The 12,514-nt window shown below is 44.8% G+C and overlaps 1 protein-coding gene across 1 annotated transcript in view; it reads right to left on the bottom strand.

The window, feature by feature from the left end:
• Window positions 1-6,993, bottom strand: part of SND1 (staphylococcal nuclease and tudor domain containing 1) — a 422,669-nt gene extending 415,676 nt beyond the window's left edge. Inside the window, exon 1 of the mRNA XM_078439837.2 lies at window positions 6,687-6,993. Coding sequence (XP_078295963.1) covers window positions 6,687-6,764 — 78 coding nt within the window. The 5' untranslated portion in view covers window positions 6,765-6,993. The remainder of the gene's footprint in view (window positions 1-6,686) is intronic.
• Window positions 6,994-12,514: the final 5,521 nt, after the last annotated feature.

Raw genomic sequence — 12,514 nt, 5'->3', positions numbered from 1 at the left:
CCCAAAGCACCTCAAAATGTGTTAAGGCATAAAGAGAGGAGATGATGCCTTAAATCACTCGTCATAAGCTTGTAAACGGAGACAATGTGCCAAGTCCAGTTTATATCACTGACTGAACATCTCAAAAATGACATGTGAAAATGTCACCTAAATTTTCATATGATGTTCACCTAGAAGTTGTTTTCCTTCCTAATTTTGAAAAAATGCCAACAGAAACCACTGTTTTTTTCCCCAAACATCAGAGCTAAGTGTAAAAAACATTAGTGTATCATATTGAGTCTCACTGAAAGTGAAATCCCACAACACTCCATCTGCATCAAATGTTCACAACCTGTGATTCTGCATTAATTTGTGCTGTAAAAACAAAAAGCATATGTCAGTCTCCCAAGAGAGGAATTAGCAACAGAAACTGGGTGTCTATCCATTTCCCAACAAGAAATAAGAGGAAAAGCTACATTAAGCCCCTTAAGAGTTGAATCCCTTCATTCCTTGTCCTGAATAAGACAAAGAATTTCCTACAATATTTACTAGCTATGCTGTTCCTGGGAGAAATGAAATAAAATAAATCCAAAGACCAGATTCCAAAGAATATCTACTGCACCCCCTGCTAGAACCACACCTGTCAGCTAGACCGCTAACCCACTGGAAAGTGGGTACACAAAAGGCCTTGGAACCTTCACTCATTTCCCAAATTTCACCCTCCAAGTAAACTGAGGCATAGACTCCACCAAATCATTTGCCCATTTAGGGGTGCCTGGGTGGCTCAGTCGGTTAAGCATCCGACTTCAGCTCAGGTCATGATCTCACAGTTCGTGGGTTCAAGCCCCGCATCAGGCTCTGTGCTGACAGCTTGCTCAGAGCCTGGAGCCTGCTTCGGATTCTGTGTCTCCTTCTCTCTCTGCCCCCTCCCCTGCTCATGCTTTGTCTTACTCTGTTTCTCAAAAATAAATAAATGTAAAAAAAAAAATTTTTTTTAAATCATTTGCCCATTTATTACCAGCACCGATCACCACCAAACCTTAGGAGTCTTCCCTCATGATAATAAGCCACACTGTGCATGAGCTAGTTCCTTTCTGACCATTAGTTTGAGCTCTGAAGCACGCTACTCTGTGCTTCACCATCACTGTTCCTTACAGCTTGCTAGGTTAAAAGTGGTGCCAGAGGGGGGCAACTAGGTGGCTCAGTCGGTTAAATGTACGACTTCAGCTCGACTTCTTAGTTTGTGAGTTCGAGCCCTGCATTGGGCTCTGTGCTGACAGCTCAGAGCCTGCAGCCTGTTTCAGATTCTGTCTCTGATTCTCTCTGCCTCTCCCCCACTTGTGCTCTCTCTGTCTCTAAGATAAATAAACATTAAAAAAAATTTTTTTTAAAAAGTACTGCCAGAGGCCAGAGCAGCAGACTATTCCATGTAGCAATAAAATGCTAACAGAAATATAAACAAGGACAAGTTCTGCATGCTATTTAACTCTCATTGAGCCTGCTCTTGGCATTTATCTTTTCAGCTAAGTACCTTTCGTTGAAAGATGGTAACCTTAGGAATACACAGGACTGGCTGACCGGAAGTCAAAAAAGCTTAGTCTTGGCCCCTTAAGAGACATGACTATGACCAACAGCAATTTTTTTTTTATCAGTTCTCCACTGTTTACACGTATTTAGTGAAGTTAATGTCAGATACTGATCTCACCAAGGTACCAGAACAACCACCTGCGCTGTTTTTGCCTTCTATCACCTTAAAACACAAATGAATAGCTCACGTTAAACCCATACCACTTATGTGGCACCCTGAACTTGAAGAAATTAAAGAGATACTACAAAAATACTGAAGATAAACATCCATGGGGACCCTACAGCTTTTGCACTTGCTGTTCTCTCTACCAAGAACACCCTTCTCCTACGGTTGATTCTTTGTTGTCCATCAGATCTCAGCACAAATGCTGACGAACAGCATTTTTTTAACCTTTCCTAAACACCTTATCTAACGGAGCCACTCCTTCTCTTAGTTCCAACCACCCCGTCCCATTCCCCTACCTGAAATCACTCTCTCATAATATCGTGCATTTCTTGTTTACTTGTTTATTGTCTGTCTCCTTCATAAACCATAAGGGCAGGAATCTGGTCTACTTTTTACTACTGTTTCTCCAATACCCACACAAAGCTAGATGCACAATTTGTTCAAGAAAGAAAGGAAGTATGATTGCTCATCATTCTGTACCATTAGTTAGTACATGGCAGCAGCCACTGTTAGGATGACTAGAGCCAGCTGGATGCTTCCTTTTCATACAGAAAAAAAATGACAGAAAACATTTAAGATACAGTAAAAACTTAGTACTCTTTTACTCGCAATCTTGATTGGAAGCCACCATGCTCACCTGCTGAGATGTGGGCAATTTTAAGACTATAGGGGGGCGCCTGGGTGGCGCAGTCGGTTAAGCGTCCGACTTCAGCCAGGTCACAATCTCGCGGTCCGTGAGTTCGAGCCCCGCGTCAGGCTCTGGGCTGATGGCTCGGAGCCTGGAGCCTGTTTCCGATTCTGTGTCTCCCTCTCTCTCTGCCCCTCCCCCGTTCATGCTCTGTCTCTCTCTGTCCCAAAAATAAATAAAAAACGTTGAAAAAAAAATTAAAAAAAAAAAAAAAAAAAGACTATAGGGAAAAGCCTGCCATCCTATTCTACCTAGTTCTTTGCAAATGGCTCTACTAAAATATTATTCAGCCACCTTGTCCCTTTGAGTAGCAGAATAAGACTATTTTAAGTAGCTTAGGAAAGATGTGTTTTTTTTTTTCTTTCAGTCTGCATGAGCTAAGTGCACGTAGGAAGGAGCAGATCAACGGACTACTACTTTTGTCCCCACTACACTCTGGAAAGACACATACTTCTTAGTTCAGAAACCTAAGATCTAAATTACAGACAGCATTTCCTACAAGCTGTACACTGGAGAAATTTCCACTAAGCTACTCACCAGGAAGCCTACCTCCCACTTTAGAACAACCTGGCAGCACAATTCCCATTGAAGGAGGAAACTTGTGGCCATCTTCTCCTTTGGATGACCCTCTGCCTTAGTCGTCCAGTGAGAATCTTGGTTCTTAGCACAAAACCAAAGACTGGCAGAGGGATTCCTTTCTCCTTAGGCAATTACATGCGGTGGGGTGAAATGCACTGAGCTTTCGCACTGTCCTCTCTCTGGCCTTTTACACCATAAGCAGGTGCAGATATGCTGCTTCCATAGCCACTTCTGCTAAGCACACAGCTTCAAGAACCATGGCAGACTCACTCTGCTGTCCTGAAAGCAATCCATGTGCTCCTGCTTGGAAAGACACACAAACACAAGTTAGATGGGGAAATTAGGGTGAAAAGACATAGAAAAGGGCTCTAACCTCAAAACAGAAAGGAAATCAGGTGCATAAAACCAGAGAAAACAGCCATCTCTAATAGCTGCTAAGTGTGGTGACCAAATTCTATACTAAGTACCCCAAGACTTCTCTCAACCTCATCCATTTAACATGTGCTGAAAATAATCTGCTGAGATAACAGAAAGTCTAGCATATCATTCAAAGAAATCCAGAGTTAGAATCTTTCAGGATTTTGAGAAAACAGTATCTGACTTGACAAAGACATTTACTTTTCCAGGTTATATTTTGTCTGCCCACACACCTGCCAGTCTCATCCCAACTCAAGAAATATAAATCCACCTTCAGTTTTTCCATCATCCTGCCTTTTCAGTAACAGAACAGCTCCAAAATGCTTGTGTCAACTTACTGCCCACTTCCTCCTTAAACACATTCCAGAACCAACTCTGTTTCTGTCCCCTTGCTCCCACTCTCAGAGCAGACAGAGCCTCTACCTTCGCCATCGTTTTTAAAAACTGGTCAAATGCAAAGATTTTTTTTTACAACTTGATTCCCAAGTTCATTCTTCTTTAACCTTAAAAAAGTAACAAAGGACTTACTAGAAACTTGCACCTTCCGTGGCCCTATAATCCGAGTTTTGCCCCCTCAAACAGAGGAAGGACTTTTCCTCTTCACTGCAGCAAAGCTCATCCCTAGACCATTTCAGACCTGCAACTCGGCCCGAGTGCAGACACATGTGGAGGGCTCACCCTGAAAAGCACACCTCTGGTTAGTCAGTGTTCCGGTTTCCAGCCTTCTCCCAGTGGCAGTAACTACTATTTTCCAATTCTTCAAACTATTATTTCCTTCTCACTTTCCTGTCACAGAGCTCCATCTTCCTTTCTGGACTTCTTACAAAGCAGTTCCTAGTACCACTGGAAATGATGACTCTCCAGGAAAATAAAACTTTGCTTAGCAGAAGAGCTTCACACAGAGCAATTTTCCAGTGGTCGATTTTTCATTCCAGAGAAGGCTTCTACACCTGGCATAAATCGGCCAGTCACTCTGCAGTTCATCCAGCTTCCCTCCCCTAATCCCTACTTCAACTCACCCACCCATCCCTGCAGTTTGGTCACAGGAAAAAAAAAAAAACAAAACAAAAAAAAAAAAAAAAAACAAAAACAAAAACAGCAGTATAGACTACTCAATGGCTGAATTTTAAAAGCTTCCTCCCAAATAAATAAATAAATAAATAAAAATAAAAGCTTCCTCCCAGATTCAAATGTGTCTTCCACACTACTCTCCTAAGCACATAATGAAGCCTCTGACCACAATAACAGCTCGAGGATAAGGCAAGGAGTAACATCTAATCTTTCCTTAACTTGATTACAGTCAGCTTCACTTTCCTGCAATTTTGTGGTCATACATCACTGGCCCCACCCTCCACATTATAAAGTCTTGCCCTGGAGGCAGAAGCAGCATAGCATGTCAAACAGTACATGCTTTGGTAGACAGGCCTGGGTTCAAGTCTCATCTCTGCCTCTTATTACCAATAAAAAGTGCCTGTCCTTGTGTGAACTAGTCTTTCTAAACCTCAGATTACACATCTGTAAAATGCAGCCAAAAATGCTGTCTACTTGTTAGGTGTTACAAATGAAATAATATAAACAGGACACTCAGCACAAGACGTGACCCTTAATAAACAAGTGATGTTGACATTCAGTATCCATGGGGGTAATCTGTCAGGCATGGTCACCTCATAGAATCCAGATACCCTGGAAGCCTCTAGCATTGGTAGAAACAAAAACATGTTCAGCCTCATTCCCACGCCACAGATGAGAGGGACCTTTAAGAAAAGTTCAAGCCTTAGCAAAGGAAAACACTCAGATCCACTCAATGCTGCCAATCGCACCACCAGACAGCCAAGCAATGCTGTGTCCTTATGGTGAAGGGAAAGATCAGTGCAAATGAAAAAGCTAATTTAAAAGGATCTACTCATGGGTCAGATCAATATTTCAAAGAAGGGAAAATATGTGAACCTTGGAAATTCCCTTCTCAATCAGTTTCTAATAAATTCTGACTCTCCAATTATGTATAAAGGGGGAAACAATACTGAAAACCTTGGAAATTTCAACTGGTGGCAGAATATCACCCAAGAAATGAACACATGAGAATCAGGCTGGGGAGAAAAATCTCAAAATCTAATTTTTACACACACACACACAACATGCAAGCTAAAGAACATTTTAACCCTGACAATGAGCCAAGAAAACAAAATGTTTTTTAAACTTCCTGCAACTACAAAAAACTGTGGAGCTTTGGGTGAAAATGTCACAAAGAATTGTTGTTCCAGAAGGAAGTCAGTATTGAAGTCTGAAATGAAATCTATTAGTCTGTGGTCATCACAGATGGAAAATCTGTTAACCAAGAAATGTCAAGTTCCTGGATTTGGGAGCATTTGGGAGAGAAAAGAGGAGACAAGTGACAATAAGAATTTATACTACAAAATTATCATGGAGTTGGCAGTAAATTTTTAAAAATGAGCCTTGCAGGGTTTTAAATTCAAAATTCAAGAATTTAGAGAGTGAGGGTATATAAAAATCAGGCAGAATCAAGTGTTACCGCGGTGGACTGGGAATCCGAACACTTGGGGCTCTGGTCCTGGCCCTAATCCAAGCCACCACCATGCGATGACCTTAGGCAAGTCACTGCCCTCTTCAAACCAGTCTCCTTAGGCGTAAGAGGTGGAGGAACAATAATGATCTCTAAGATTTCTACTGGCCTAACATTTAAGGGTCAAAGGGAGAGGGAACACAAATACTAAAAGCTCTTGGGATTGCACACTTGACACCAGAGGTGGAGAGAAAAAGACGGAATATGAGGGCCAAAGAGCCAGAAAACTTGGGAGTTAAGTGAGCGTCGGTGGAAACTGAAAATCTTCAAGATGGCCAAGTGCTTAGTTTCAGAGAAGAGCGGATGTCAGGATCTCGAAAAGCTGCAAACTGCTCAGCAGATGTCAAAACAAACAGAAGAACGGGGGGATGGGAGGGCAGATATCAATTTATTATCTCCGTTAATCAATTAAGTAATCGATCTGTCCTAGTAAACAGCAGATCTGAATGCCGCGACCACGGAAATCACTGTGACCCCTGATGCCAGGGTGTCCGGGAAGCAAAGTACCAAGGGGAGACCGTGTCGGGTTCCGTCTAGGAAGGGAATTCCGAGAATGGGTGAAAAGTGAGAAAAGGGGTAGAAGAAGGGATCTAGGAGACCACGCAGACTGGCGGAAGGGGAAGAAGAGCCAGCGCCAAAACCCGCCCGGAGGCGGGCGGTGGGGTCAGTGTCCGGGTCCCCGCTCTCACCATCTTGACGATGCCCCGCTGCACGGTGGGGACCGCGGGTCCCCCGGAGGTGCCGCCGCTCTGCGCGGAGGAGGCCATGTGTAGAGATAGAAAGGCAGCAAGTAAGGCGGTGGGCCGGCTTGGAGGTGTCAATGTGGGTGTCGGTGTTGGTGGGAGGCCGCCGCGGCAGGGAGCTGGCAGGCGACGGGTTTCGGGCAATGGACCGCACGGACGCGGCAGGCGCTCACAAGAGCAGCAGCGGGACTGAGAACGAAAGAGGGGACGCGTTCTCCGCCGCCGCCACACGTTCTACTCGCCGCGCAAGCGTGCCAGAGCGCCACCGCCCTCCAGCCAATTAGCACCCAGAGCCCGCCGGACCTCAAGCCAATAGGCACCCTGCTCCCGGAGCCCCGCCCCTTAGTCCCAAAACGGGTGGCAAGCTCCAGGAAGCGCTGAAAGAGCTGATTTGCGGTGACGGGTTATGTATGAGGCGGGACTTCCGGGGCAGCCGTAGTAGGTAGTGTCGGGAGGTGTAGTGGGAAGGAAAGGACACGTCAGCATCTGGCCGCGGGGCGCGGGGGGCCATGGGAGCACCGGGGGCGGGGACAGCCTCTCCTTCCAGTCTAGTCCCGCCCATTGCGCCCCGCCCCGCGGGCCAGCGGGGAGCCCACGTGTACTGCTGAGTTCCAGGAGGGCGCACCCGGATTGGGGACCGCGGTTTGGGGAATCCGGAGCCAAGGAGGCGAGGATCTGAACAATCTCCGTACAGGCTGCACACCTAATTCCGACATTTTACGTCAGCTAAAAGTGTGGGGAGGACTTGGAAAAGTCTGAGCATCGTTAAATCTGCGGATGCTGGCGTTGACGGAACGCGGCCAGGCACCCTTCCTGTAGTTGGGAGTGTATCTCTCTCGTGTTTGTGTCGCAGGTGTCGGCACTTGCAAGGTTCTCGATTAATGTTGGGGGAGGGGGGGAGGATAGATCTCTCTTAGGCGGTGATGTGCCCTGTGCACGGGAGAGAATGGCCCTCGTTTTCGGGCTCTTCTCAGCTTCGCCAATGAAGGTTAGGGAAAGCCATGGTACAAGCTCTCCCTGGGCCTAGAGGAGGCAGTCCCCTTGATCGCTTGTGAAGATCCATGCCGGTTCCAACCACCTGATCCCATCCCTTAACCTGGCCCTAGTCTCTTCTGAATAAAGAGATTGGGGGAGAGGCGTGCGGAGCAAGGACATACAAATGTTTAAGTGAATGTTTAAAGGCAACTAATAATCCGTCAAGTGCTCACTACGTGGAGCCAAGGACCTTATGCTGTTTAATCTTAATCTTCAAACCTGGCTCCGCATTGAGGATACCACTTCACCTGTAGCTCTTTTGAGAAGAGGTTGTCTATACTTCCACACTTCACATATCCCAGTGGGGCCACCAATCTTCCTAGATCCTTAGTGCTGCCCTTTCCATACCATTAACTTGCTACCCTCTCCAGAAAAACAACAACAACTTTGTGAAGGCTCATTCCACCAGATTTATACCACTCTTACCTCATTAAGGTTCTTGTCTTCTCTGCCTTAACTGCCACCTTGTCATTCGTTGAAATCAACACCTGGCGCATGCTTCTCCACCCGGTGATCCTGAATGATTTCAACATTTATGAGCCTGACTTGTCCAATACCCTGGCCTCTCAGCTCCTTTACCTCATCTTCAGTGAACTTCACCTCTGTACACCCCGTTTAGCCACCCTATTCAGTACAGATAAAGTATGGCAATTGTTCCATAGCTGAAATTGTGAACTCCAAGATACCCCATTCTCTGATCATAATTGCTGTCCTTTCTACTTTCTCACTTAGTTACTTCTCTTACACCTTGTCTTATCTATTGCTGCATAACAATTTACCCCAAAACTTAGGTATTAAACAATGATCATTTATAATCTCTGCGTGGCTTAGCTGAATACCTTTGCCTCGAGGTCTTTCACAAGGCGGTAATCAAGGTATCATCGGGAGTTGGGTTCTCATGCAGGTCTGTTAGCTGACAGAGGCTCTACTTCCAAATTCATTCACATGGTCATTGGCAGGATTCAGTTCCTCAAGAGCATTGGACTGAGGGCCTCAGTTCCTTGTTAGTGGGCCTCTCCATAGGGCAGCTCACCTGGTAGCTGGTTTCTATCAGAGCAGGCAAGTGAGAGAGCAAGAGAAGACAAGCAAGCCAGAGTCTTTTTGAACCTAATCTCAGAAGTAACATCCCATCGCTTTTGCTGCTTTTGCTGTATGCTGTTCCTTAGAAAAGTCATTTGGTTCAGCCTACTCTCAAGGGGAGAGGATTATCCAGGGGCATAAATACTAGGAGGCAGGATCACTGGGGATCATCTTAGACGCTGCCGATCACACACTGTTACTTAATTTTACATAGAATTCAAAGTCCCTGAACCTCTCTATCTTTGTAATCTGTTCCCTTTTGCTTTCTCCTGGATCCTTGGTTAGACTCTTGTCATTTTGCTCTCTCTTCTCAGTGTCCTCATCTCTAATTCCCATTGTCTTCCATCCGACCTACCTGTCACAACTCCAATTCTAGATCCTTCTGCCTTCTCCAAACCTACCACTTAGCTACAGAAAACACACAAATGCGCACATTGGTGCCACAGTGAATTCATGGGCCCTCCCACATTGCCTGGAGTTCTTCTGTTTCCTCAGTCACTTTGGTCGCTAGGTCTGGTTGCTGCTGTTGTTCAGTTTATTTTTTGAGAGCAGTTTTAGGTTTAAAGCAGTAGTAAGGGAAAGGTAGAGATTTCCCATATGCTCCCAGACCATACACATGCATAGCCTCCGCCATTATCAATACCCCTCACCGGAGTGGTGCACTTTCTACAGTGGATGAACCTATGCTGACACATAACAATCACCCAGAGGACATAATTTACATTAGGGTTCACTCTTGATGTACATTCTGTGGGTTTGGACAAATGTATAATGACATATGGACTTTTATGATGTCATGCAGAGTAGTTTCACTGCCCTAAAAATCAGTGAGTCTGGAGGGAGAGGGAGGTTGCAAATATATATATATTAAAAAATAAAATAAGGGGCACCTGGGTGGCTCAGTCAGTTAAGCCTCCGACTCTCGATTTTGGCTCAGGTCATGATCTCACAGTTCATGAGATGGAGCCCCACGTCGAGCTCTGTGCTGACAGTGCAAAGCCTGCTTGGGATTCTCTGAAAGTAAATAAATGAACTTAAAAATAAAATAAATAGCAGTGAGTCTGTTTTAAACCTTCTCTATTTCCCTCTTAACTCCCAACTCCACTGGCTCCCACACTCTCAGATAGTGATAGGCCTTCTACTTGAGAGAGAATAAAAGCCATCAAGAACTGCCTCCATTTCCCACACCAAATCTGAAACCTTACCTTTTTTCTCATCCCTCTCCTTCTTCCTCATTACAAAGAAAAACGTCCCCCTACTGCTTAGGCTAACCCCTCTATCTATGTTCTGGATCCACCCCCCCTCCACCTTGTCAAGAACTCTCTTAATAGATAATTCTCTCTCCTGTTTTTACAGCTTCTCAGTTTATCTGGATTCTTCTTATTAGCATTTAAATATTCTCCCAATTTCTTGCATAGTGAAAATAATTAAATAAATCTTCCCTTTCTCCACGTCCCTCTTTCGATAGCTCTCCTCCTCCCTTCACAGACAAACCCTCTCTGTGAAATCCTTTGTTGCTTTCTATATCCTCACCCTGCATTCAATTGTCAGCACACTGGCACTCTGACTATTGCTCTTATCAATTTACTGAAACTGTTCTCTCCAAGGTCAATACTGACCTCCTCCTTCTCGCACCTCACACCTCCTCCGTAACATGTGACACTATTTGCTCCTCTAAATGCCTTTTTCCTTCCCACATTCCTTGTATTCCTCCCATCTATCTAGCTGCTCCTCCTCATCGCCATTGTGAATGATTTCTTTTGCTTCTACTTGATATTGATGTTCCTCTGGGTTCTTCTCAAAGCGTCTTCCTTTCTCATTTGAAACATTCCTGGGGCACCTGGGTGGCTTAGTTGGTTGAGCATCCAACTTCAGCTCAGGCCGTGACCTCATGGTTCGTGAGTTCAAGCCCTGCGTCAGGCTCTGGGCAGACAGCTCTGGGCAGATTTATGTCTCCCTCTCCAACTGCCCGCCCCCCCCCTTTCAAAAATAAATAATCATTGAAACATTCTTCCTAAGACATCTTAGCCACTCCCCTGGCTGCATGCTAAGGATTCCTAAATATAGGTATATAGCTCCTGTCTAAATCTTTCTTCAGCTGCAGATCCTATGTTCAATAATAATAACCTAGCACCTTGGGAATTCAAATTCAACATGTCTCACAAGAAACTCATTATCTTTCCTCTCAAACCTGCTCTTCCCTAGTACGTGTCACAGCCCCAATAATGACACCAGAAGTTACCCAGTTGCAAACCAGAAATCTGGAGATCATCAGTGACACCTCCCTTTTCTCATTCCTCACTTCCTAGTCAACCTCTGAAATGTTAGATCCACAGCGGCACAGTCAAGCACACAGGCCCCAGAAACTGACCACCTGGGTTCACATCCCAACATTGTATAACCTTGAGTAAGTTATATGTATCTCTGTTCGATGGCTGTCTCCTCTGTCAAATAAAGATGATAATAGGACCTTCTTCCTAGGGTTGTTCTGGTCTTGAAGATTATATGAATTAGTAAATGTTAAACACATAGAACACTGTCTGGATCATCTCTGTGTTAAACTTTTATGATGATTATTTAATATATCCTATTGCTTAAACTTGGCTTATTTTTACCTGAACTACTACTGCACCAGGCTTATCCTAGAGATCCCCGATGCCAGTCTTCCCTACCTATACCCCATCCATTCTTGCTACGGTAGTCAAAGTGGCATTTCTAAAATGCAGATCTGCTCATTTCTCTTCTCCTTGATTCCCTCATGTGATTTATTCACCCCAGATCTCCTGTCACAGCTCTACCCTTCAAACAGCTAACAGACCAAGTGAACTTGGTTTTGGTCTTTCAAGGAAACACTTGTCTCCAGGCCTTTGCACATACTTTTGTGTCTGCCTGGATCGCTCTTTCCACCCCTTTGTCCTCCTCTCCACCCTTCTCACTCCACGTGACTACCACCTCCATATCCTTCAACTTCCTACTTGGAAACCATTCTCCCCTTTCTCCCCTGAAAGGCATTGAGAAGATGACAGGTTTAGTTCTCTTGCCTCCTATTTTTGGTTTATCAAAGCACTTATCAGATTGGAACGTAATTGTCTCTTTGCCCTCTAAAATGTCATCAGACTCAGTCTGATTTATTGACAGTGGAATCCCCAGCCCAATGTCTGGGAATTCAACATAGCTGGTCGGCCAATATTTGTTAATAAATGAATGAGACCAAAGTATTATCATGTTGATTTTACCTATAAGGAGCTAGAGCCTCATGGAGGATGTTTGTTGAAGGTCACAGAGCAAGTAAGTGGCAGAGAAGGGATTTGACACCAGTTCTTGTGACTCTAAAGCTCATGCTCACTTTGCCTTTACAGGAAGGAAAGAGACTTTGATCTTCCTTAGAAGTAGATTCTGGTCACTTCTGTGCCTGGGCAGCATTAGACCAGAGGCAGTGGGTGAACGCAGTACCGAGCAGGTGTAGAGGTGAGAAATCCTCACCTTCTCTCAAGAAAGTTGATAGAGCAGCATTTGCTGTTTTAGAAACATGGTAGAGATTGAATCTCTGGTTTCCCCTAGTGTAATATAGTGAGGCTCCTGGTCCTAATGGTGCACCCCAACCCCTTGCTTGGAACTAAGCCTGGGGCACCTGAGCCACCTCTCTCAGTCATGTAGCA

The sequence above is a fragment of the Panthera onca genome, chromosome A2, assembly GCF_046562875.1.
Source record: "Panthera onca isolate mPanOnc1 chromosome A2, mPanOnc1 haplotype 2, whole genome shotgun sequence".
Taxonomy (NCBI): domain Eukaryota; kingdom Metazoa; phylum Chordata; class Mammalia; order Carnivora; family Felidae; genus Panthera; species Panthera onca.
This window is presented reverse-complemented; position numbering and strand designations above follow the sequence as displayed.